This window comes from Magnolia sinica, chromosome 5, assembly GCF_029962835.1.
Source record: "Magnolia sinica isolate HGM2019 chromosome 5, MsV1, whole genome shotgun sequence".
Taxonomy (NCBI): Eukaryota; Viridiplantae; Streptophyta; class Magnoliopsida; order Magnoliales; family Magnoliaceae; genus Magnolia; species Magnolia sinica.
In genome coordinates, this window is record NC_080577.1 from 5,867,283 (window position 1) to 5,895,175 (window position 27,893).

At 38.9% G+C, this 27,893-nt stretch overlaps 2 protein-coding genes across 2 annotated transcripts; both read right to left on the reverse strand.

Moving 5' to 3' along the window:
* Nucleotides 1-3,551: 3,551 nt before the first annotated feature.
* On the reverse strand, nucleotides 3,552-12,418 carry LOC131246901 (NAC transcription factor 29-like). Its single transcript, XM_058247368.1, has 6 exons — nucleotides 12,271-12,418; nucleotides 11,813-12,147; nucleotides 11,161-11,389; nucleotides 7,147-7,271; nucleotides 6,988-7,068; nucleotides 3,552-3,719 (listed from the first exon to the last, which is right to left on the reverse strand). The coding sequence occupies exons 1-6, from the start codon at nucleotides 12,416-12,418 to the stop codon at nucleotides 3,552-3,554; spliced, it is 1,086 nt and encodes a 361-aa protein (XP_058103351.1).
* A 2,012-nt stretch (nucleotides 12,419-14,430) lies between these two features.
* Nucleotides 14,431-27,014, reverse strand: LOC131245250 (NAC domain containing protein 50-like). The gene is made up of 6 exons (XM_058244575.1): nucleotides 26,886-27,014; nucleotides 21,993-22,044; nucleotides 17,373-17,571; nucleotides 16,957-17,246; nucleotides 15,739-15,892; nucleotides 14,431-15,366 (listed from the first exon to the last, which is right to left on the reverse strand). The coding sequence occupies exons 1-6, from the start codon at nucleotides 26,987-26,989 to the stop codon at nucleotides 14,642-14,644; spliced, it is 1,524 nt and encodes a 507-aa protein (XP_058100558.1). The 5' UTR covers nucleotides 26,990-27,014; the 3' UTR covers nucleotides 14,431-14,641.
* Nucleotides 27,015-27,893: the final 879 nt, after the last annotated feature.

A 27,893-nucleotide genomic window follows, 5' to 3' on the forward strand; every position in this document is an offset into this window, starting at 1 on the left:
TTAGTCCGATTTTCTGTCGCTCGGAAAATTGTTACAATAGGCAGATCCCTCTCCCTTTTTGTTTAGGTGTTTAGCCTGAAAGCATACTAGGCTTTCCAGCCTTCTTGATGCGGACATCAGTGATGCACCATTTAGAGTGTACCAGAGGAGTAGGCATCGCCGACAGAGTACCAGAGTGGAGGAGTTGATGTGGATGGACGTTGGGTTCATCGGACCCATTTTCTGACGCAATACGAGTGCAAGAGTGGTATGACTGCACCATGATCATAGATCCATGGGTCAGATTTCACACCCTACCACACGGGTGTTTTAGTTTTAGGCGTTTTTGTTCTTTTCCTTCTTTCAGGGACTTTATCGCACTTTCTTTACTTTTTGTCTCTTTTTTTTGTTGTTGTTATTTTTCTTATTTTCAGGAGCTTTATTGCACTTTTACTTCTTCCATAGTTATATATACGTTGTTAGAAATTATATTTTGATTATTATTGAATGAATAGAAATTCGTTTCTTTTCTTCCTCTTTATTCAAGAGATTATGGTTTTATGATTGGCCCTTGGGTGTTAAGGATTTCACCCCGATTTCAGGTTCCTTCTTTATAGATCTTCGAGGTGCAGGAAAAGGTGAGAATTATCCTCATTCTTTTCTTTTAATGACAAAAGGACCTGTATTTTCTTCATCGTGAACCCTTCATTCTTCATCCCTTTTGTTCATCTTTGGATATCCCCTTTTTAGTTTGAATGGAAAAGAGGGATGGTTAGTCCGTAGAATTAGATCTAAATTTGACTGTAGACTGACTTATATATGCTAGATCTGGGATATTCTCATATCCCTAGGTTCTCTTTATATATATATATATATATATATATATATATATATATATATATATATATATATATATACATATACATATATATATATCTATATATATATATGATCTTGATGGAATGACCTCATCTTTGTCTTGAAGTTTACTTAATCCTTTTGACTGAAAACGGTTAATTAATTAGTGTATTTATTTGAACATTCTTTAACTTAATTATATATGCATGTAGGATTAGGTCATCACATGTCCCTGCATCACTTCCTCCTTAAATGAAATACATATGCTCATTTTTCCACAAAAAAAAAAAAAAAAAAAAAAAAAAAAAACCACTTCAACATAAAAAGTTGCTGCTCATATACAAAACTCTAAATGCTTGAGGAAAGCAAGTGAAACACATCCACAACTGTCATGCTAGCTTCTAATCGTTGGTGGAACTTCATATTGAGTGAACTAGAGATGCAGAAATATTAATGTGAACTGTTCATCATGTAGGGTTCATCTTTAATTGCTCATCTCTCTCAAATCACTTTTATTCCCACTAGGGCGTGTTTGGACAGTTCCATCCCATAGGATTAGATTGTATTAGGGTGGATGGCGGGTAATGATGGCTACGTCAGTGGATTGCTGTCAATCTCATGGGATTGCTATATCCAGGGAATCTACCACTGAGTATGTTTTGGCCCGCTTGGCCAATCTCGGGATTACGCCTGGCCAATCCCTTCCAATCCGTCCACCCAAACATGTCCCAGGCAAAATAAATGGGATTAGGAGGGATCGGGTAGATTTCAAGGTAATAATAGTGATGTCAGTGGATTGCTGGCAATCCCATGGGATTGCTCCAATCCAGGCAGAAGTTCAACGTGCCTGTTTGGCACGCCCGGCCAATCGCGGGATTGCTCTTTCCAATCCCTTCCAATACAATCTAATCCCATCCAGTCTGCCCGGCCAAACAGGCCCCTAGTGGTTCCGTGAAGTGGACCTACTATATGAGCATATAAACCAAACTTATCACCTGTTGTAATAATAATAATAATAATAAAAGTAATTTATTTGGCGGTATCCAAATGTCCCGAAGTAAAAAGAACGAGGAAATGAAACCCACGGGGATTGTCTTAGCCTGTATGTGGAGATACTACATCTTCATGGAAATAGTGCACCTTCTTTTAAGTATCATCTACCACAACAAAAAGTACACGTGGTGTGCTCCCACCTTTTTGAAAAAAAAAGTACAAATACATAAACAAAAAAAATAGTATAATCTATTAATAGAATACAAATAATGTGCATTTTTTTTGAGAAAGAAGATATGCAGTGGGTTATGTCCAAGACATATATGTGGCCCACCCAATGTACAGACCAATTTGATTTTATTTTTTTCACAATAAAGGTGCGAGTCTCAATCGGCCTCGATGGTCCGGATTTTTGGGAGCTCCCTGATCTAGGTTGAGGGTCTCCTTTTCCTGGATATAGTGGGCCTGGGGCAGTTGGGCTCGTCTCTGGTGGAGGCAACCAGTGACCCAAGTTTGAGCTCAGGGTGCCTGGGCTTTTTTTTTTTCTTCCTTCTTGTGGGATGTCCTTTTGTTTTTCTTGCCTTTCATTTTCCTGCTAGATTATGATAGGCTTCGCCCAGGTCCTTTTTTTTCTAGGGAAGCCCGCATGTCCATTATCATTTATATTTTGCCTCATGGATGATTGTAGGTTAATTTCTTGAAAAAAAAATAAATAAATACAACTTATAATTTTGTTGCTATGAAAAATTGGCTGTGAATTCATTCAGCTGGGAGCCACGAAAAGAAACAGGCTACATCTATTGCATGGATCCGCTTTACAGCACTCAATATACATGCAAAGAGAAATTACTCACGACATTAATTCATATACAACATGCATAAAAATTTTGAATGACATGCGGGACATCCGATCATGGATCTGCTTGGTTTTAGGGAAATGCTTTCATCATGGAGAGGAAAAGCGCTATGTGAATGCATGGAGAGGAAATATAAAGAGCACTGTGTACCCTGCAGAAAACCAATGGTTGGTGTTCCATACCAACTGTTTCCTATGGTATGGCCCACGTAAGTTTTCAATCATCATGATTTCTTCGTTCGTTCCATCGTACATAAGAGGCACCGTGCCTGATGAACAGGTTGGATCAAATGAAAGTTTCACCCACTACTAGCACTGAGGCTGGCGCGGTTCTTTGCAAATATGAGAATAGGAGACAAGAAAATCATAAACTAATTATTTCATCTGTGGCAAAATCAGTTTAGATAACATCTGTAGAATCCTTACAAACTAATATCCTATGTTGGGTCCAAATTCAGATGACTTTCATCCCAAGATTGCCGGAAGATTAGAATGTAGAGGACACAGGTGAAGCTGTTGCTCGGGGACAATTGGAAAGGAGGCAGATGAAGCTGGTGGACATTCGTCGCAGTCAGTGAGCATGGAGAAATCAGCTGGACATCCGCCCGCCTTCTAAAGAGAATTTCCTCCTAAGTTTGCTCCAATAACAGATTTTTTGAGTCGCTGCATGTAGTGAACCCAGATGAAGTTGGTGGACATTCTTCGTTGTTGAGCATGGATAAATCAACTGGGCATCCACCCGCATCCAGAAGAATTTCGTCCCAAGTTTTCTCCAAGAAAAGATTACTCGAGTGGTTGCATGGAGCCAACCCAAATGAAGTTGGTGTTTGAGAATATTAGTTGTAGTAGCCTATGGAGGAATTGTCTAGGCATCCACCCCGTCTGTAAAATTTTCATTCAAGATGAGAATTTCGGAGTCGTTGAATGGAGTGCACCCAGATGTATTTAGTGCTTGAGGAGGTTCGTTGTAGTTGCTTGTAGAGAAATCAGCTAGATATCCACCTGCCTCCATAACAATTCCCGCCTGAGGTTGCTGAAAGAATGGAATCTTAGAGTCATCACATTGAGCGCGCCAAAATGACATTGATTCTTTGAGACATTCATCCATGTTTGATTGATCAGTGGCTTCAACAGCATGCTTTGCTCTCCATCTATTCTTGTGGATTCGTCATAGAACCAATCCACTCATCTAGCATGAAAATCAAAATACAAGAAAGTTTAGTAAACAAAGAAAGGAAGAAAACATTAATCACTTAGAAATTATAATGATTAGATTTAAAAGAGAAATAATGAAAATAATGCACTGTGGACAGCACTTTTAGATGGCCTAGATGAAAACTAGGCCATTCATCTCAAGAGGCAGTCCACTTAAATGACTAATGAGGATTACTGTAATGGGCGTGTGGGAATGTAATGTAAGGAAGGCCTCGATGAGGTCGATCACTGTTTTGCTCAATGAAGCTCTCTAGATTTCTTATAGAATTTCATCAAATCCAAGGGTGTTAAAATAAAAATATTTTTTAATAAATTTGAAAATAAATTAATTGATGATAAAAAAAATAAATTTATAATTCTTTAAATAATGAGCTCAAACCTAGGATGATCTTTTATACTCAAACTCCCTAAAAACGTGACTTAATTACTACCTGTCACCGTTCCTATTAGACTTCATGTTTGTCAGCCAAAAATAGTAAATGCCCAATTTGGCCTAACCACATTATTCTCCTAATTTTTCTAAGCCCCTTTCATGGTGGAAACGACTCCTACAACTCAAAGGATCGTAAGTTATGATCAAATTAAAACTTACTAGTTATAATAAAAATGAAAAATAAAATGGACTTTTGACCATTAATCTGATGGAATCTCGCAAATCTAGCATGGGCAACTACACGTTGGCTAAAGTAGCGTCTCCTACCCAAAATCATATTTTGGTTGGCTACGAAGTAGCTTATCCTATCGAAAATCATATATGATATGTTGAAAAACTCATTCCGGTTTGTAAGAAATAACTGTTTTAAGGTTCTGATGGTCCTGTTCAATTCTACCTCTGATCGGGCAATATTCTCTGCTCCATCTTTGCAATGAACGTGTCCACGACCAGCGAACTTACAAAGCTTTAATTACTAGTAGGGCTGTCAACAGGCCCGGCTAGGGTTGGCTCGGCCGAATTTTGAACCATTTGGGATGCATCTATTCATAATTCTAAATTTGCCTCGCCCAAGCTCCGCCCATTGGCAGCACGCATATATTGGAATACTTCTGTTAAAATATCTGTTGACAAAAGCTTTCACAGTCCACTTAACTCATTGGTATTTACGGTTCCTTAAGATAACTATAATTTTGGGAGGAATAACATAATTCTAGTGCTCGCACAGCCACAACCCATACCAAGTTCTCATGCTAAGATGTCAATTGGTTATTGGGAACGTAATGGCGCAACTAAAATATTGATAATTTGATGTGTCATTAGGGCTTTTTATTATATGCTTTTAAGTGAAAATTAGAGTTGTACACGAACCGAGTTAGCTCGTTAACTCGCTTGACTCGACTCGGCTTGAAACTGAGTTCAAGCCTTGTCGAGTTAATTTTTTGAGCTTGAAAAGATTTCGAACGAGTCCAAGCTAGACCGAACTTGACTTGATTCGGAAATTGACTCGGTTCGAATCGATTTGACTTGGATCAGTTTCATTTAATATAAATATTTTGTAAATATTTACATTAAAAAATTATATATTATATATTGAATATTATATATTATATAAATTAAAAATCTTAAAATCTAAACTCAAACTCAACTTGTAGGCTCAAATTCTAACTCGGCTCGAGTTGGCCCGAGCTGCTGACCGAGCTGACTAGTAAGGCCTGAGGACCAGCCGGAGTCGAATTCAAGCTGAGGTAGCCAGTTGGCTGAGCCGGGCCAAGCTCGACTCGTTTAGCTCTTGTACAGCTCTAGACTGAAAATGACTGCTCTAGAGCTATCCTATTGAGAAATGTCTCCGCTTGGACATCTGAATCATAATTCTCATTTATAATTAATGAAGCACTCGTGTGCTAAATGAATAAATGTGCAAAACCGCATTTGAAACAATTTCTTTCATATTTTAGGGGTGATAAGCTGACAACCTTGTTTATAGGAAGGAATAACAACAATCTTCTGAGCCCATTTAGCATGCATTGATTTAGGAAGAAGACTCCATTCAAAAGAAAATACAGGCTTACATTCTCTCTGAACCGTTCCAACTAGACAGTGTTATATATATATACACACACACACACGGTTCTATGCGGTCGAGTTCATGGGAACTTCCCATGAGGTCGAGCTGTGTGGACCCCACCATGATGTGTGTCTAACATCAATACCATGCATTTGATGGGTCCCCTTTATATGATGGGATATCCCAAAAATCAACCGTACACGGAACTCAGAGGGGCCATACCATCTAAAATCATGTGAAGACATCCCCAAAACATATAAAAGCACTTGGTGGGGCCCACCTGAAATTTGGATGCATCTGAAACTTGGTCTGACCCCTCACCCAAGTGGGACACACATAATGGATGGGATGGATTTATGAACCACATCTCGGTGAGCCCAACAAATGATTATGAATGTTTTAATGGGAAGGTAACCCCTCTCAACTTTTGTATGTGGTGTGGCCAACACAAGTCATGGATTGACTTGATTTTTAAGCCCGAGGCCCACCATGGAATGGTGCAACTGATTGATAGGGGTAGATGTTCGACACGCATCACGGTGGGGTCCACAAAGCTCGACCTCATAGGAAGTTCTGAACCCACTGAGATGTGGTTCACAAATCCAGCGCATCTCTCATGTGTGTCCCACTTTGATGAGGGATCAGACCAAGTTTTAGACGCATCAAAATTTTAGGTGAACCTACCAAGTGTTTTTATATGTTTTAGGCACGTTTTCATATGATTTTAGCTGGTATGACCCACCTTAGTTCCATATACGGCTGATTTTTGGGATATCCCATAATTTAAAGGGGACCCATCAAATGCACGGTGTTGATGTTAGGCATGCATCACAGTGGGGCCACACAGCTCGACCTCATGGGAACTTCCCACAGGGTCGACGGCATAGAACCATTTCCCATATATATCAACCCAAAAAATTGAAAAATCTGATGGCCAAAGAATTCCATTTCTTTTCTTCTTCTTGTTATTTTATTTATTTATTTATATTTTTATTAATGCAGACACTCACATCTACACACACCACAATCGGTACTCAAACCCATTGAGTCCATCCCTAAGCATGGGTAAGGATCCGTGATACGTACGTATAAATTGTCCATGCAGGTCTTTATCAGCTTTGTGTTATTAGAAACATTTCTAACCACTGAGCTAGTAGCCAGTATGGCCTAATTAAATTAAAGAAGTAAAGAATAAAAATAAAGAAAAACATCAAAATAGAAATAAATATTGTATTCATTTCTCACCTTTTTACTGTGATCATCATGGCTCCCAACCAATCTCTTCATCTTCCCATGCTCAGTCTGACTCGCATTCGTAATCGAGGGAGGATCGACTTCATCGATCCTATATTCCATCCACTCAGTTTTCCCTATTATTCATGTGGTTATAAAGAGTCACTAGAGTCCATATACTTATTATCTTATTATAAAGAGTCAAGATAATATACTCAAAACTACTATATGGTTAAAATAACTTTTTAACTTTGGTTATTACATGAATGAACTACCCATGCTCAGTTTAAGCATATCATGAAAAAGAATTTGTAACCTATAAATAAAATTTATAAAAATAAAAAAAATAAAATTTAAAAGATGAATATATTACCTTTTTCAGTTTCCTCTAATATCCCAATTGAATATGAAATATGCTGATTTTATCCCTACAATATACAAAGAAATATATAAATTTCGAGACATGCAAATGATAATGGCAAAAAAAAAAATAATAATAATAATAAATAAAATCTTAATTTATAATATTATTGTATAATAGTCCTAAAATTAAAACACAAATTTAGTAGCCTATAGGATAATGTAAGAAAAATATTCTAAAATATTAAAAAATTGAAGAAAATAAAACAACAATTACCCAATTTATATATTTCCATGAAAAATATTAAGTTTGTAGATGACATATATTTGGTTTGTAAGCTTGCATGTTAGTCCTACTTATAGAGTTGGGAGGTTGTCTATATAATGACATGTGTCTTGTGTGAATGATGGAGATAGTTAGAAAAGTAGATATAAATGAAAATAGTAGAAGTAGTTAGAGAAAATAGATCTAAGTGAGAATAGTAAATGCATGTTAAAAAAAAAAAAAAAACACGGCAGATGAAACTAGTGGATGTAGGCAAAGAAAGTAGAGGTGCATGAAAATCGTTGATGCAGTTTTTTGGCGGATCCTCCCTAGCTAACCAGTTCAAACCTGCACGAAAAAGTACGAAAGACAAAAGAGACCCTGGTTTGTACAGGGGACCCTCCGTTGCTTAAGTCAGGATTTTAGGTCTTTAATAAGGTAGGATCTCTCTTAGAAAAGAGTCACCAGTGAAATATTAGAGTATAAATATGTGTACCTTAGTTTGGTTGGGGGATCCCTCTATTTATAAGAGAGGAAAGACGTATGTAATATGGAGTCTTCGTTGGAGATGAAACTTGTTTAGGAATCCGTTTAGGATTTATATCAGATCCTAAAGTTCTCGGTATTCGATCTAATCCTCCGAAGATTTTGGGAGAGATCTTCGGGCCATTAGAAAGATCTTCGGACTTTTGATCTAAAGGAACGGTTGTTTACCGACCTTTTCTATGGAACGAGCATTTTCTTTCTCTCGAAGGATATCCCAACTTATAGCTGAGCTCTGGTTGAGCTATGATCAAGCTCTGGTCGAGCTCCAATCGGCCTATGGCCGACCTATAGCTGAGCTACGGCAGATTTATAGCCGAACTATGAATTAGGTTGGAAATTGACCATTTGAGTAGACTTACGACTGTCTCCTGTGAGTGTCCTTATAATTACACCGTCCCTCTAGGGGTCGGCCTTTTTCTGGACGTAGACGCTCGGATGCCAAAAAGGGCCTGTGCTGTTTAGTAGAGTTGGTCCATTTCATAAATTGACCTATCCTACTTAACTATTTTTTCAACCAACAAGAATATTGAAAACAAATTAATTAGAAAAGATTATATTCATGAGAAATGGTAGAGGTGTGTGAAGTATTGAAGTGTATGGCTTGACTATAACGTAGTGGGTCAGATTGGGTCATAAGGTAATAGGTCATTGATGGGTTTAGGCTAACATGGGGCCATTATAGTAAATAGATTAGGCTCTAGGTATCAATGGTGGAGTTGGCCTATCAGACTTTCAGGACAAGCTTACGCTAGAATATCAAGCGAGGGTCAGGTTCGCGCTTAAATAAGCCCATTTTATAAACGGACTAGGCTTAGAATAGGATGACCAAAATGTACGTCAGCCAACCCGCCGCCCGTCAAGGTTGATAAACTTTCTTCCGAAAGTGCGGATTAGATGCTGGAATGGTAACAACTTTGATGGTGAGGCCCTAATCATAGGCCCCACCTCGATGTATCTGTTGCATATCTATGCCATTCATCCATTTTGTCAGCTCATTTTACCTATGATCTAAAACAAAATGATGCAGATCCAAATCTCAGATAGACCACACTAGAGAAAATTAGTGGTGATTGAACGCTCACCATTAAAACCATTAAAAACTTCCTAAGCCTAATGTAATGCTTATTTTCCATCCACCTTCTTCATAAGGTCACTCAACCTAGATGAACAAAATAATAATAATTAATAAATAATAATAAAATAAATATCAGCTTGATTCAAAACTTTGGTGACCCGTGGAGTTTTTAATAGTGGGAGTTCAATATCTATGGTGTGTTCCACCTAAGATTTGGATGCATTATTTTTGTACCATACCCAAAATAAATTTGAATCCGGAAAAATGAATGGACGGCATGCATATGCAACACATACATTGAGGTGGGCCTTATGGTCAAGGCATCAACACAGTAAATTGTTACCCATGTCTCTCCTTAATCTGCGTCCCATTCCAATCGGTTGGATTTTTGAGGCGTGGACCCCACCAAGGCACTTATGTAAGATCCACCCCAACCACCTAGATTGTCATCACATGTTAGGCCATAGGATGAAAATTCTGGTTCAAAGGTATTTCAAGTAAACCACATGATTGAAAAAAGTGTACGTGGAAATGTACCATCAGTTTTGGTGTGATATCTAATGGTTGGAGCATGTATTATATAATCATCATAGTGGGCCATGTAAATATTGAGGGTGAATATCTCTCTCCAAACTGTTTCCTTTGGTGTGGCCAACCTGAATCACGGTTTAGCCTGATTTTTTTTGGATTTAGGCCAAAAATAGAACTATACATCTAATGGTTGAAGTGGATCTCAGTTACGCATAAAGGTGGGCCTCTTAAAAAAAGGAAGAGCGTCTCGAGAAAAATCATTCCACTTACACATCTCACGCATCACTAGGAAGAGAAGGGGAGTAATATCACAGGTTTTTCGAGAAGGGATCGGCAACTTTGGTGGGCTCCATCTTGGTGCTGATATAAAATCCACCCAGTCCATCAGGTGTGTCACACCATGGATGCGGATTAGATACTTCACGTCACCAAGTTTTGTGGGCCAAACTATGATGTATGTTTTGTATCCACACCATCCATCCATTTGGAGAGATCATATTTAGGGCATGATCCAAAGAATAAGTCAGATCCAAATCTCAAGTGGACCCCACCACAAAAAACAGTAGGGAGAGTGACGCCCACCATTAAAAAGGTCTAAGGGCCACAAAAGTTTCCGATCAAGCTGGTATTTGTGTTTTCCCTTATTTCATGTCAGCGTTAACACATGAACAGGTCGGATCTCTAATAAACATCATGGTGGACCTTTGGAAGGTTTCAGCGGTGGGGCGTCACTCTCCCCACTGTTTTCTGTGGTGGGGTCCACTCAAGCCTTAAATATGCATAATTCTCTGGTTAATACCATAAAAATGATCTCTCCAATGTATGAACGGTGTGGGGCCCACGAAACTTGGTTACGTCACTTTAGTAGCCAGTCTCACTACTGAAACCTGTGAGCAGCTAATGCGCGTCCTTCACACCATATTAGGTCCATGGCCCAAAACTCAGCCCCATTAGGGCAAGGCTTACCTTCCAAACGGTTTCCCTTAGTGCAGCCCACATGAATCATGAATGGATTAGATTTTTGGACAGGATACTTATAATATTAGAGTGGCATATAACGGTTAAAATGGATTTATGTAATAATCAAGGGTAGATGTCTCACTTGCAACTTTTTTTTTTCTTTCTTTGGTGTGGCCCACCCGAATAAAAAATTAGCCTAATTTTTTTGCAAGTACCTAACATTGGATTACAAATCTAATGGTCGGAGTAGATCTCACGTACACATTATGGGGACCCTTTCAAAAGTTACAAAATTCTTGCATAGGGGGCTGGAACGAACCCAGTCGGTGCTCGGGAATATTAGTCGTAGTTATTGGCCAGGCCTCTTCCCAGTCTGGAAAATTTTCATTCAATATGATAATTTCGGAGACGTCGAATGCAGTGTACCTAGATGAAGTTGATTGATCAGAACTGGCTTCAACGGCCTTCTTAGCTGTCCATCTGTTCTTGTGGATTCGGCAGAGAACGAATCCACTCATCTAGCATTGAAAATCAAAATACAAGAAAGGTTAGTGAGCAAAGAAAGGAAGAAAACATTAATCACTTATAAATACTGATTAGATTTAAAAGAGAAATAATGAAAATAATAGAAGATGGACACCACTTTTTAGACACAGTGAATCACAAGCTAGCAACCCAAAAAATTCAAGAACTTAATGGCCAAAGATTTTGTTTCTTTGTCTTCTTTTCAACGTGCACACACTCACATCTACACACACTGGGTACTCAAACCCATGAACTCAATTAGTGTTGAAACGTCTTTATCAGCTTTGTGTTATTCGAACCAAGCTCTAACCAACTGAGCTACTAGGCATCATCTGCCTAATTAAATTAGAAAAAAGGAAAGAATAAAAATAAAGAAAAACATCAAAAGATAAATAAATATTGTATTTGTTTATCACCTTTTTACCGTGATCATGGCTCCCGATAAATCTCTTCCTCTTCCCACGCTCAGTCGTCTGACTCACACTCGTAATCAAGGGAGGATCCACTTCATCAATCCTATACTCCTCCATCAGCCAATCAGTTTTCTCTCCCTTGGGTGCTTTTCCCTTATGAAATTTTAAACTCATCTTATAACCAACTGTTTTATCTCCGTCGGTAACTTTTGTATTTCCACCGGTGGCCTTCCAATATCCGTTGGCCGCTTTGATATCTGGGTGGGACCCACCCTCACACTTTCGTTCCCGCTGCGTAAAAAAATACATCTCGTTCCCCATTCCATTGTAAAAATCACCTGAAAAAACAACTTTCTTAATTAATACACTTTCGAAATTGTAGAGAATGTTGTGGCTATAGTAAGCTTTAAAAAAAAAAAAAAAAAAAATCAATAAAATAAAGCTGAAGTTATATTACTTACATAAAAGTTGGTCGGGATTGTACTTATAGATGTTGCATTCTGGGATTATATCAATAGGGAGAGGATGACCCAGATTCTTGTTTTTCAGATAATGAACAAGTAATTCTGCATCAGTCGGGGCAAATCTATAGCCAGGAGGGAAACTCATCTTATGTCTCATCTCTCCTCCTTGATTGCTTGAGGAAGATGAAGATGGATTCCACGACATGATATGTATTATATGGGAGAAGAGAGAGAGAGAGAGAGAGAGAGAGAGAGAGAGAGAGAGAGCAGCTACAATGTACTGAGAGAAAAAGAGATGGAGCTATATATATGGACGTAGAGAGGCCTTTCCGTCAGTCAAGGTAATTTCGTGGAAACCAGTACGTGATCTAAACTATACGTGGGCAACCGACGGGGCTAGTGTTCGGTGCTATGTGGTCCCCACCATGATTTATGTTTTTTATCCACGCCGTCCATCCTTTTTTAAATATAATTTTAGGGGTTGATACCAAAAAGGAGGTAGATCTAAATCTCTGGTGGACCACACCATGAGAAAACAGTAGTGAATGAATGTCCACCATTAAAACCTCCTAGAGCCCTTTGTAATGGTTATTTGACATCTAATCTGTTGATTAGGTCATATAGACTTGGATGAAGGGAAGAAAATATATCAACTTGATACAAAACTTTTGTGGCTCCTCGGAAGTTTTTAATGGTGGGCGTTAAATCAATACTGCGCAGTCCACTTGAGGTTTGGATCAACTTCATTATTCGATTCATACTATAAAATGATCTGGACGAATGGGTGGACGGAATGGATGAAACAAATACATCACGGTGGGGCCCACAGAGCACCCACCACTAGCCATTCGCTAGTGACAGGGTGAGTAGCGAATCCGTTTCCGCAACCGCCACATCAGCGTAACATGGATCAGTTAGGCCGGCCCCGCCTGGCCACCTTGATGTACGGGCTTATCCACACCGTCTATCCATTTTGCCATATTTTGTTGAGGGTATAAACTCAAAAATGAGGCATATCCAATGGTTAAGTGGACCACACAGTGGGAATTAAATTCATGCCGTTGGAAACTTCTTGAGGGCCACAGAAGTTTTGGATCAAGGTGATATTTGTGTTTTACCTTCATCTGGGTCTGTGTGATCTCATGTATAGGTGGGATGGGAAATCAAGATCGTGGTGGGCCCAGCATGGCTTCATTATTACCCCTGCTTCCTGTGGTGTGGTCCACTACTTGAGCCTTGGAACTGTTCATCAGAATCTTTTTTCCGGGTTTAATTTTAGTAATTGGATTGGTAGCAGCAATTGGGAGGAGCTCGTGCAACGAAAAGCTCCCTGGGCCCACCGTGATATCTGTGAGGCATCACTCCTTAGATCAGTTTCACCAGTCTATGATACTATGTGTACCATCCATGCGATTCTCAAGTGAGCCACTCCCATAGGGAACAGTTGGAATGTGGACACCCACCACTGAAACCTTTCTGCCCCACCTTGATGTTTATATGCATCTAATCCAGTCACAGGGTGAATAGAATCAGATGAGGGAAAAAACCAAATAACTAACTGCCTGATCCTAAACTTTGATGGGTCCAAGAGAGTTTTAAATCAGCACCATTCTCGCTGTGTCCTGTGGTGTTGTGGCCCATTAACATCTGGATTTTTGGGCTCAGTTCCTCACATGATCCTGCCAAAATAATGTAAGGAGGAGATGTCACACACAACAATGTCCACGGAGCCCTTTTGAAACACGTCACGTGCCCCAGCAAATAGCTATAGCAATGATCCAGACTGCCTACATAGCAAACCTCATTGTAGATGGGAGCATATATATACAGACCATCACATTGATCACCCCATCCTGAATGTGAAATGGACTATCAGAAAGAAATGTCCTGCAATTCAAAATCTATAATCAGTATCAAATGGTTAGGATCATCCTATCAGAGCTATTTTTGCTAGAATCAATTCACAACAGGGCACGCAACTGGCAGTCGAAATTGACATACATGTATTTGTACAATGCATCACCAACTAAGAGACAATTCAAAAATCACATAGTAATCTAGCCTTGTAAACAATAACCAGGCCCACATTTGAATGAATATCCAAATGCAGGGGCGTTGAAACTAACAAACATCTTCTTCTTCAAACTAACAAACATCTTCTTCTTCAATAAAAAATGAAATAGTTTCTCATTATGCTTTAAGGTGCTTTTGATTGCACCAAGTATCATGAAATTCCATTATTTCTTCTGATGAGTCTAGTTTGATGCAAGATTTCATGATTTTTTTCATGAAATTCAGCGCAACCAAACAAACCCATAACAAGTAAATTCGAAAATCAAAGACTCAAATCATTGAATTAATCAAGCTTTCATCTTCCACGGCATTTCATTCGCAACCAATTCAGACGCAATGTTCCTCTCAGTGTCATAAATGCAACTGCATTTTTAAGATCTTTAAGTACCTCCACCGCTTGCACAAGGTCGACATCATCCAACCCTTCTAGCTGTTGAAGTTCCTCCAAACATGTTGCATAGGAGTAGTGATCACTAGCCACGGGTGGTTGGGTAGGTGCACTTGGCCGATCTGAAAGCATATCCATTCTTGAAATTTCACCAACCAATGCATGACCATTGCTCGGTCTGCCTCTTATCTCTGGACGTGTTGCTGACGGCAGGCCAGGCTGACATTTGTTGTGTGCAACTTCCCCATTAATTTCTTGCCTGGAGTTCAAGTTGGAATCATCATTGTTTTCTTTAGATGGAGACATTGGTGTGGTGTGATTGGGCGGAGTCCGTAATAATCTCAATCCATTTATGTCACCAACCAATGCATGACCATTGCTCAGTCGGCCTCTTTTCTCAGGACGTGTTGCTGCCGGCGGGCTAGGCTGACGTTTGTTGCATGCATCTTCCTCATTAATCTCTTGCCCGGTGTTTGAGTTAGAGTCACCATTGATTTCTTTAGATGGAGACACTGTCGTGGTGTGATTGGGCTGAGTCAGTAAAAATCCCAATCCATTTATGGGTGCAGATGTGGGATTCTTTGGTGGCTCGGAACAGAGATTTGGAAGGTATCTGTCCTTGGTGCCAGAATCTACACGGAAGGAAATTTTTTACCTTCAATATTTAGGAAATGATTGTGCGTGCTCAGTGTGCACTGAGTGTCAGTGCACGTGTCCCACCAACCAACAATGGTGGGCTGCAATCCTAACAGATTTCAAATGGACTTTCTTTCTTTGAAGGGCAAGATAAAAACTTTTTTCAGAAAAAAAGAAAACCAATTACAAATAAAATGAAAGAATTTCCAACCAAAAGCGGAATGCAATTTTCGGAATGGACTTTTGAAAACTCAATTTTTTAAAATGCTTATAGAGTCCTGCTAACTACTTTCAATGTCGCATAACAATGTGCCTTCTTGGTGCTCCCTGGGCACATTGAATCCAAGTACTTAGCTAAAAAATAATACCTTCGAGTTTAACAATAACATCATCTGGAAGTGGCAAAGCCGTTGCTGGTTCTCCTACAAAGGACGTCACAGGCATTCCGTTTTCTCCGTTTGGGGTGGACTTCTTAGAACCTCGCCTAAGCTCATAGATTCGGCAGAGAACGAATCCATCCATCTGCAAGTAAAATAGGTACTAGAGAAATTAGCTTGCAAATTCAAGAAACAACTTTTTTATTTTTGAAAGATTAAAAGAATTAGAAATCTGCCCAAGAGACAGGAAAAGAAAAACTCTCTCCTAAGATATTTGAAGCTAGAACCTACTCCATTACATTGGATTTTGCCTACTGAAACAATGTGAAGCCGGCCCACTCTGGTTCCTAAAGCGGTGGCTGTTCCTTTCCTCCCATAGGAACCAGATCCCAGCCAAGAAAGATAGCTTCCAAATGGGCCTTCCTCTCTTACCTATCCCTCCCCCATGCCAAGCCAGAAAAATATTCCCCATTGAACCCGGATTACCCATGATACCCCAACCAAGCTTTACTAGCTAGTCATTGCACAGTAGATGAAGTAATTATTAAATAGGGATGACTAGGGTATGAGTTTTCTAACTTAAACATAGTATTAGTAGTGCTAAAATAAGAAAAATGTGACGTAATGGGGGGGGGGGGGGGGGGGGGTGGGGTGGAACAGCATAAATGGGTGATTTACATGGCCCAATCTTAAAACTTCCACAATAGGCTTTCCCCTCTCAAAATATTACATTACATAGGTAGAAATCAAAATATATTTCCAAATCTCATACAATGAATTACAGTACAGAGCATATTCTACATCCAGTCATATCAACTATCGTATGCAAGGTTTAAAGTATCATCCAAAACCCTTACATATTGCCTAATATGTACTAGTATTATCATCCATGAACAATATGGCTGTATTGGAGGGCGATATGGGGCTGTATCCGTATCAGTGGCAAACGATATGTTACCTGATACACTAATTTAAAACCTTGATCCTATGTCCATTGGTAGACATTTGAATACATCATTACAATAATGTCAGACATGATGTCTAGTGAGGAATATAACTTTGTTCGCAAGTGGAACTTAATGCGCTCCATAGAAATAGGCGGTACTCAAATAAAAGGCACCAAAGATAAATTTGAAGTAATAGAGAAATAAACAACACTTCAGAAACAAATAGTAGATACTAGAAGAAAAACAGAATATAAGTCCTCACCCTCATACTTTTACCATCCCCAGCAGAACCGTTCGGGCAGTCTTGCTTATTGATTCTATACTCGTGCATGATCCAATTAGTTTTCTTCCCTTTGGGGGGTTTTCCCTTGTAAAACACCAATCTCGACTTGTACCCGATAACTTTGTTGCTTTCACTAACCGCTTGATCAGCAGTTGTAGCCTTCCAGAAGCCATCACCTGCAGAGCGGTTCGGGCATGATCCATTTTGGTATTTTCGGTCCCTTGTGCTGAAGAAATACATCTCGTCCTGCTTCCCATACTTGAAATCACCTACAAGTGAACTTAGTTTTTGAATTCACTAACTAGTTTAATAGGGAAAAGGAAAGAAACTGCCCAAGTAAATATAAGAAAGAATCATAAAAATAGCTGATAGAATTGATTTCATCTTTTACTCACATGGAAGTTGGTCAGGGTTGAACTTGTAGACATCATATTCCTTGATTATATCGAGTGGAAGTGGAAGACCGCGATTCTTGTTCCTGAGGTAATCCCGTATCAATTCCTCATCACGTGGACAAAAGCAAAAGCTAGCAGGTAGATCCAGTGCCTCCTTCATCTCACCTCCTTGAGAGTGCAAGGAAGATGAAGATAGTATCTACAAAATAAAATGGGGAGGTATGATACAACAACAAGTAAAAAAGAATGGTGGCCCCTCTTTCTGTTTGCCTCAATTTAGTAATACATGTAGCATATGTGTATGTCAATCCGAACTGTCCAAATCATGGGGTGCATTGTGGAGTGAGTACTGCTTGAGAATCATAATGATGGAATGATACAAAGCCCATTGGCGGGCATCCAATGAACGGTTGGAAAGGAAATGGTCTGTGGCCAAATTTAATGGGCAAAACAGATGGTTGTCTAATCGGTGTCATTTTAAGGCTATGCTCCACATCCACGATGGGGGCAGACTTCAAAATTCTGCGTTGACCTTCACAAACACCATGTATATGGTGGGAGTTCCCACACACAAAGTGGGCCCCTTAATTTATTAGTAATATAAAAGGTGTGTGTGTCAAACACGAGAGAAGATTTCTTTTATCAATAAGAAGACTTGCCCAAAACTACCTAGTATAGCAACAAACTGCCAAAACCATGGCATTCCACCAATTAAAGCTGCATGGCAATTTCCACAATGAAGATGGATACAATGATGCCAGAAATAAAAACCTAGAATATAAAAGAGAACAAAGAAAATAGATAATGAAGAGAAGAAACTAAGGAAACAAAAGAACTGGAAATTTCCTTACATCCCCACATGACAGATTTCAATGTCATCCCTGTCTGTTTATTGCAGTTTAAGATTGCAGAATTTGCAGCTGTGCTCCTGCTTACTTTTTGAAATAAAAAATAAAAAATCATTAGGGCAAAAATGCCTTCACTGTGGCACGTAGCACTCTTGAAGATGGATGCTGGATAATGTAGGATGCTTGAAGCTGTACGATGGCACATGGCACATTGGCACACGTGGCATGCATGAAGATGGACGGTGACACGTGTGGCACATGTTGCACACTGACAAATATGGCACATGTACGGCGCTTGAAGATGCACATGGAGATGTTAGCATCTGATTGTATCACTTAATGTATGAGGTGTAAAAGTGGAAATGTAAATAATTCTTTTTCTTTGAAAAGGAAATAGGATGGAAATCTATTTTCGTGGAAATGGGCCATTTCTTCAGATCACAAGTACGGTGTTTCAACAAAAATGCATCTCTGATCTTTTATTTCAGCACATCCAAGCAAGCCCTAAAAGGAGCTCAGAGAGCTATCAACCAAATCTCCAGAAACGGTTTTGCACCAATGTAGGAATAGGAAGCTCCTCTAGTTGGATTATATGTGGTTAGTAAAATTCCAGCAGTTAATATAGACTATGAACAGGGAACAGAACTTCTTGCCAGAGAAAACAAGTGGTTGCTGATGGATGATTGGAAGGAGGAAAGAACATCAGAAGGTTGGATAGTCAGCTCAAAATCTCTGCAAACCACAGGAAGTGAGGAGTCCCACCAAAACATGCGGAAGTCCCACCACCAGATTTTCAGCCCTAGGGAAACTCGAAAACACTAAGTTTATTCATCCTTAATCATATTCAAGAGTACCACATGTGCCAGTATGCATAAGCTACCACAACTGTGCATAATCTTTCTTGAAGTAAAAGAGCAAACTTAGGAAACTAGCGAGTCTAGGACTGTGATAACTTGTATAATAAGCAATAAAAAAAAGAAAATTAAACTAGACTAGGATTCGAGAAACTTAATAAACAAGTAAACTAATTGAAATATGAAACCAATCTTTAGATGCTAAACTGCGAACAGCCCAACTACTGGAATGTTGGAACATATGGGGCCCATGGTTTGGTCAAACGGTCCAATAATTCTGTCTTGTGGGCTATGCAGGCTGTGCAGCAGGTCCAACAATCTAATTGTGTGGTCATGAGGACTCCACAGGCCAACTTATGCATAATCAGTTGACACATGTGGGCCCAAAGGCTGATCAAGCAGCTTGTGGGCCCCATTCTTTGATCAATCATGGCGGAAACATGTGATTGGATGCATCCATTCCTGCCGGCTTCAAAAGAAGTTGGCCTCAATTTCAGCTTTCATGCTACTCCATCACCATGATCCATCTTTGTATCACTTCCACTTTGGCTTCTGATGGAGATCGTGATATAGACTCACTTGTCATATTCATATGAAATTTGTCAGTACTACACCCATATCTTACACTTTCATGCTAACTGTTTCCTCTGTAAGAATGATATTTTGGTGAAAGAGGGTATGAGTAGCTCCACTCTTTTACATTGGAAATCAATCCCTCTTTTTTAAGGGCTTTGACCTAACATAATTCCTCTTGACACATAATATCATTTCATTTTATTCTCTGTACCTTGGGCCATTGTCCCTGTTTCCTGGTATGATCATCACATCCATACATGCTTTGGTAATGTGTCCAGTGCCCATCCTTGATTAACATTATGATCCATCTCCATCTGTTGATCCATCTACAGATGCCTCGATTCTGGAGGCGTTCCAATTTTCTAAAAGATCCTGGCTTTCGTGCATTGTTGAGTCATCCGAGATCCTTTTGATGACCTATTTTATCAGATCGATTGCATAAGGCCTGCAGTAGCAATGGAACTAGGGAAAGTATACAGAAAAGAGAGTTCTTTCTATTATATTAGCATTATTAGTTAGTGATCCTGCCCCAGTGAGTCCTTTCTTCCATGGTGAACTGTTGTCACCAGTCCTACATTTTGTCTCTGTGAACTGAGAAGGGGGTGCTCGGCAATGAAGAGGATTGTACCACAAGAGAAGCAAGGAGGTCAACCTGTTTCAAACATGCAACATGGATTGTGGCAATGCAATGGAGTTGAACCCTCATGTTGATCCGAATGAATCAGTCTTTCCACAGAGGTAAATCTTTGCCTGCCAGGTAAGAGGATAGCAAGTTAACTCTGTTGATTTATCCGTTGGTTCACTGGCATCCTCTTCATGTTTGTCATATCTGATTTTGATGCTTCTTTGGATACTTCCTTCTATCAGAGTTTCTCCCTTCTGTTTACAGAAAAGAGAATTCTTTCTATTATTTTAGCATTAGTTAGTGATCCTGCCTCAGTGAGTCCTTTCTATCAATAGCAACGGAACTGGAAAAAGTATGCAGAAAAGAGAGTTATTTCTATTTTATTAGCATTAGTTAGTGATCCTGGCTCAGTGAGTCCTTTCTTCAGTGGTGAACTGTTGTCACCAGTCCTACATTTTGTCTCTGTGAACTGAGAAGGGGGTGCTCGGTAATGAAGAGGATTGCACCATGAGAGAAGCAAGGAGGTCAACCTGTTTCAAATATACAACATGGATTATGGCAATGCAATGGAGTTGAAGCCTCATGTTGATCTGAATGAATCAGTCTTTCCACAGAGGTAAATCTTTGCCTGCCAGGTAAGAGGATATAGCAAGTTAACTCTGTTGATTTATCCATTGGTTCACTGGCATCCTCTTCACGTTTGTCATATCTGATTTTGATGCCTTCTTTGGATACTTCTTCTATCAGAGCTTCTTCCTTCTGTTTATCTCATACCCTTCAGTTCTGGTGTACAATGACAGATTTGTTGCCATTGGTTCTTGTTCTAATATATTCCCTGTTTCTTATTCAAAATCTTTTGGCACAAGCAACTGTATCCTAGTTGGACAGCAATTTGCTGCAACACCTCTTGCATCTCCTTACATGGCGATCCTTCCAACATCCTTGGTGTGCAGCATTTCCGACTACTTCAACATCTCTAAATAACATAAGTAATAGGGAAGATTATCATAAGGAGTGGTAGAATATGAATAGGGACTGGCATATTGGTAATAGTTTTTGGCTGTCGACCTGAACTCAGATGTGCTCAAAAGGAGACAAATATAGAGTGAAGTGGTAGAGAAAGAAGAAGGAAATGAACAGGTAGGTGATTACTTATAATTGGTAACAATTTGATTGATGATAGTATGAGGAAGAGTACCAAACGAAATCCAACTGGATCAATTATCAGCAAAGATTACAGGAAATACGAACTGATTTATTAAAAGATAAAACTATATGTAGATTGCTAACAGTTATCAATCAATATCCAGCAGTAAAGATATGATGACAAACATCTATAAATTGGTCTAATAGATCAGATTTTGCAAACAGCAAAAATGGTTGTGAAGTATGACAATAATACAAGATTGTACAAATTGATTCAAGAAATACCAGCTTATCTCTCAAAAAAGAACTAGAGAAACTGAGAATGTGCTGGAAAAAATTGTATCAATTACTTAAAAACCAAAATTTAAATGTCTGAAGAGATTAGCAGCACGATCTATTGTCAGCATCTTAGGAAATCCAGTCGATCAGAGCTTCTTAAATAGGTTGCAGATGATGAAAACAGTTAGTCAGGATTTGAAAGCAAAAACAGAGCTTAGATTGAATGGATCAAATTGAATAAAAATAAATAAAAGGATAAAATAAGTCCTAAGGTATTAAGTTGCTTGATTACCAAATGTGATGCAGGACAATCCAGAAAGAAATTCCATAAACTGTTCTGCAATCTGGGCACAGAAAAAAAATAAAATAAAATAAAAAGAAATTCCGGCAAGATTTTTTTTTTTAATTTGAGGATGATAGAAAAAGTTCCAGCAATAATTTCTGCTTCTAAACATAAATTCTATCAGCTAGATCTTCCGAAACAGATTTGTGCCATTGTAGTTAGGGGAATCTCTTCTAGCTGATGGATTATATAGGCATTAAAATTTCAGCAGTTGATACCACGTATGAACAGGGAACAAATAGAAACTGTTACCAGAGAAAGCACGTGAGGCAGTGGATAATTGGAGTATAGATGGAAGGATGAAGGGATAGCAGGGTGGGAGGATAGACCGCGAAATCACTACAAGCTGTAGATAGTGTGGGGTTGCACCACATTTGTGGGAGAGTCTCACTTCTGGATTTCCAGTTGCAAGAAAAACAATGAGACGCATAGCTTAATTCATCATTAACCATATTCAGAAATTGAGTGTAATCCTTCTCAAAATAAAACAAGAAAACTTAGGAAACTAGGGAAAGTAGGACCGGAAAAAAGAAAAAGAAACTAGAAGTAGGATTCTAAAACTTACTAAACAAGTATAATAATTGAAATCAGAAACTAATCTTTCAATGCAAAACTTGCTAAAAGCCCAACCATGTGAATCTTGGACCATATAGGACCAAGGTTAGTCCAACTGTTGGGTCTGGACTGTGGGCCCCATGGTTGGTCCAACAAAATAGTGTGGTCTTGAAGACCCCACAGGACCACAGGTCAACTGGATCACTTTTATGTGATCAGTTGTCTCAAGTGGCCCCCAAGGTTAATCGGGCAGTTTGTGTTTCCCCATTCATTGATCAACAGTGGGGCATATCTGTAATTTTGCCTGTTAGGATATTTATGGTCATACCAAATTTGACAATTACGAAATTAATTGGTGGATAGAGAATCAGATGTTGCTAATGATCATTTGAGAATTCCTAGAGAAGACCCTTTCAGGGTGACTATCTTGAACAATTCACTTTGAGAGGCACCTCAGTGGCTTACAAAAAGGCTGGAAGGGATAAAGGTTACTAGTTTGAGGATCCGTTTGTCTAGAGGACCAAGGGCAGTTCCAAAATAATGCCAACTTGGGAGATGACCATTCAACAGCAAGGAATTAATCAGACTAAAAGGCAATTGGCCATTAACGATCAGCATTGAGATTCCTGGAGATGACATATTCAAGTGACTGTCAAGAACCTCTTTTTTTTTCTTTTCTTTTGAGCAAATAACTGAAATTGTATTGGAAACAAGAAAAGAAAAGAAAGTACAGGAGGCCAAGAACCCAACTTGGAATAACAGCGACACAAAAGGAAAGAAAATAAAATGAGTCAACTTTAAAGATGGCAGTGATAGTCATTTTCAAAGGCAACTGAGTAGGAATCCAAAATCTATATAAGGAGATGATAAAAATAAAAAATGGAAGTAACAGAAAGTTCCTAGTGAAGTAGTGAGTCAACTTCTATGTTTCAAAAACAATAGATGATAAATGAGTACTTGCATGAGCACATGAAATACAGGGTATTGTTAATCAAATTAATTTGGTCAATAGATCTGGAAAGATGAAACAGAGATGTACTTCTAGACTGCCATATGATCGTTGCATGGCAATGAAACTTTAACGATTTTTTTTATTATAAGACTACTACTTGATTGGCTATATTATATGCCCATTTAGGAAGCAACTTAAGCAGATCATGGGATTGCAAAGATGAGGATGTTCAGTTGGAGGCAATGACTCGGAAGGATAAAGCGAAGCATGAGGACATCCAAAGTCAGCTAATAGAAGCCTTGATAGGAGACAAAATGATGGACAACCTATGGTTCGTCCATATGCTATAAGAACCAAAGACAAACCTAATAAGGAGTTAAACTTTGACTAGGGTCGAGGCAGTGGAAGGGTATATGAAGGCTTGTACACAGTCATCATGTACAAATAAATGATGCCACACACCCCATGATAAAAATGGAGTAGCAAAATCGAAAAAACAAAAAAACAAAATTGAACCCTAGTAGGAATGGCATATTTGATGCTACTAATTAATTCAGGACTTAGCTTTAGTTTTGGTTGGAAGCGATATTAAACATGACATCCCAATAGGAGACCATGAAAACCTCATATGAGAGAAGGTAAAGTAAGACTCTGGACCTACATGCCTTAACGTGTGGGGATGTGGAGCTTTTGTAAGGATGACTGATCTTAAAATACCTAAGAACAAGTGTGTTTTCTGAGTATACCATTTAATAATAAAGCATACAGATGTTTAGACTAGTAGAATAATGGTTGTCCCTATAAGTTCCATAATGAAATTGGTGAATCCTGAATTTTATGAGAAGATACTTAAAAGACCATTTCTATTTTCTATGTGATTATGAAGTTTTTCTAGGCAAATTATGTCATAATCAAAAAGAAAAGCAAACCAAGATAGTGTAATCCAAAGCCACTTCCATGTCAATAGATGAGACTCTTTCCTCCGCCTTGAAAAATGTGAAGCCTGACAATTTCAGCACCTTGCCAAATTCTGAAAAGTCAACACCATTCATGGAAAAAATGATGCTGCACGGATTCATATGCAATAGCTGGGGGTTTCATTTCGCCTTTGTATGCACAACGGAGCTCGAAATGTGGCTGACCTATGTTGAAAAGTTTGAGAAGCAAGGATGAAGCTCTTGTTCCTGTCATGTGACAATGACCAGTCCCACAACGACTGGATCATGGTCAATGAAGCATAGACTCAAGGGTGCAAGGTAAACTCAATAATAGTAGATCAACAAGGAAGGACATCAAGCAGCTCAACATGGTCGATTTGGATGAGAAAGACTAGCGTAAACTGAAAAGGATGGCCTGGAGGCAGGATCTGACGATCTACACGATCTTGGAACTTTCACACAAAGCCGAAGATGAATGGTATATGCCTAGTGGTTCACTTAACCGCTGCGGGAGTAGAGAGGATCTTGTCACCCCTCTGATTTTACAGCTTAGATGGCCCCCAGATTACAATCAATGGCTTAGATCGTCCAAAGGCGGGCAAGATGGACAAATTGCGTATAAACTCTGCTCTATTCTCTCTCTAGATACTCTCATTTTTGGATACTTTGAATGAGGGAATGATCGGGAGATAAGGAGTTTGGATGAGGTAGGGGTTATACCATCCAAACTTGTGTGGGACCCACTCACTAGTGATTGCCCACAAGTGGGCGCAACGGGCCCATGTCCAACAAAAGCCCTCCACCATCTCAAGCTCTTTGCATTGTGGGTCCCAACATTAAAGTTAATTAAGCTTCATGTACACAATGACAATTAGGAAGAACATGTTAAGCGTTGTGGATTCCCTCCATTCATCCCTCTGACCTAGTACTACTGGTTTATGTATTAGGGGATGTTTAACTGATTTATGTACTAGGGGATGTTTAACCAACATTTGCATGAGAAACATTCGTTTATGCATTTGCAAATGTGTTTGGTTATCATCAAAGGTGTCTTGCTTATGGAATGATAGGAGTTTTAAAAAGAAAAAAGAAAAAAGAAACCAAGATTAGGTTGATGACAGCATCGAACTTGAACCAAGTACAATGGCTTCAAAGGAGTCTTCCTTTCATCCGAATTGATATCTTTTTTCATGTAGAAGGAGAAGGATCATGTTAGCATTAAAAAAGAAAAAAAGAAAAAAAAAAGAAGACCTTTTGACATTAGAAGCTTTGATATCACAAAATGCTTCATTCTACAAGGAAGCAATCAAAGACAAGATGAACTACTCAGATCACATAAATTGATTTTCTTGATAAGGCAGGGGCGATGATCACTATCCCAATAATTTTGACAAAAAGTAAGCAACAATATTGTAGAAAATGCAAGTATCCTCAGCAACTAACTAGCACTGAAATTGAACAGACAACAATCCTACCCATCCGACAGGTGGATCCACCGTCAAATCCCAGGGCTCAACCCTGAACAAGCGGTGGAAACTACCAAGCTGGAGTACGGTAAGGGCAGAGGGTATTTCCGGTGAAGTGGTGAAATGCATAGAGATCGGAAAGAATGCCAACGGCGAAAGCACTCTGCATATCAACCCGTGCAGTGTTGTAGGGCATCCAACAGGTGGACCTTCTCCAGGATTGATAGGCCATTAATTGGAAAGCTAACATCAACTGAAAGTCAAGATTTTCCTACCATGATGTATGATCCACAGTGACCACTGAACCGATGCCAATCCAGATCATGGACAATTCATGCCACGTACTTAGCCCATCACAAGGAAAACCAGTGCATGGCGTATACATGCAGGACGCTGCAAACAGTCAATCTTATGGGCCCATCATCAGAGCACCTTTCCACCCCTAAAATCTCCCTATTGGAGAACCCCGATCCATTGAATTTCCAATAGAACAGAGATTGTATATCTAGGATCTTCCAACTGGGAAATTTTTGGGACACCATCTATCCACATCATACCCTGATCAACAGCTCTGATCAACGAAGCACGGGCCCTACCTATCACAAACCGAATTCTAACAAGGATTACATAATTCTTCAAAGAAAGTAATTCTCCAGAAACACCATAAAAGGCAAAAAATAATAATAATAAATAAATAAATAAATTCAAAACGTGAAAAAAACAATTCCAAGAATCCTCACAAAATACTCAACCAAAATCACGATTCTAGTAGAAGGAAAAAATCGAAAAGAAATTACTAAAAAAATTCCTAAAATTCTTATGGAAAGATTAAAACGAACAAATACGAGAATTCGCTCATTATCTAAAATCCTCACGAAAATGTAGAAAATAATTAAATAAAATAAAAACAAAAGAGCAGGTGGAAAATTACCTCGAATGCCCTTTAACCCAGGGGCGGAGGAATTTTGGACGTGGTGGAGCTGTTGGTAGTCTTTTTGTTGGGTTGGTGCGCTTGAAGTGGAAGGTTGGTTTCATTAAGCTCCCGTTGGCAGAAACGGAAGTTTTTCCTGTAGACTGGCATGTGAGTTATAGTCGATTTATTAGATGGTGGTGACTCGGTCACCGTTTTATATATCAATCCATACCGTCAAAATCGTGGGCATGGATGTGAATCGAGTACGCTTCGAAATTTACACTTATTAGGCGTTTCTGCTTATACAATCGTTGACTGTAAAATGAATGGTTATAATAAGATTATCAAGTCTGAGTTCAACGGCTTATATCGAGTTGTAATCGATATGACAGGACTGTTCGGGAGCATGTATTTTGAATGCATTGTATTTAAAAATTGGAATTCTTTAGTATATTCAAATAAAGTGAAATTGATGAAATTGGTTGGACAGAATGAGTGTAACAAGCTCAAGGAAATTTATACTCTGATTTAAAATAAAAAAAATAAATACTCAAGCCTTATGTGAGCCACGGACGTAAGGATCACAATTTAATTGTCCGTTTAGATAACTTTTGAATGGTGTAGATTATTTTATTAATGTGATTTTAATATTGCAATTGATACTTTAATTGTTGTGGGTATCTTTAATGTGCCGTGTGTATAGTGAATTAGTAGAGTAATGACAATTCTCCTGCCAGGCACTGCTTTTAAAAGGACATTGAAAAAGCATAAAAAATTTCACAACATTTTGCTCAATTTTAAAATATAATAAAAGTATGTATTTTAAATACCTCTTGTATCATTTATCTTCATTATCTTCAAACATGGACTCCTATAAACAAAAAGTAGTCATTTGGATTTGAAAAACATCCGTTTACATCTAGATCCAAGATGCATCTGCTCTTAGCTCCTCTACCCTTGCTGATAGATGGTCCTACCTTAATTCCTCATTGAATTCAAATTGCGGGCAGGAACAAGGCATATTAA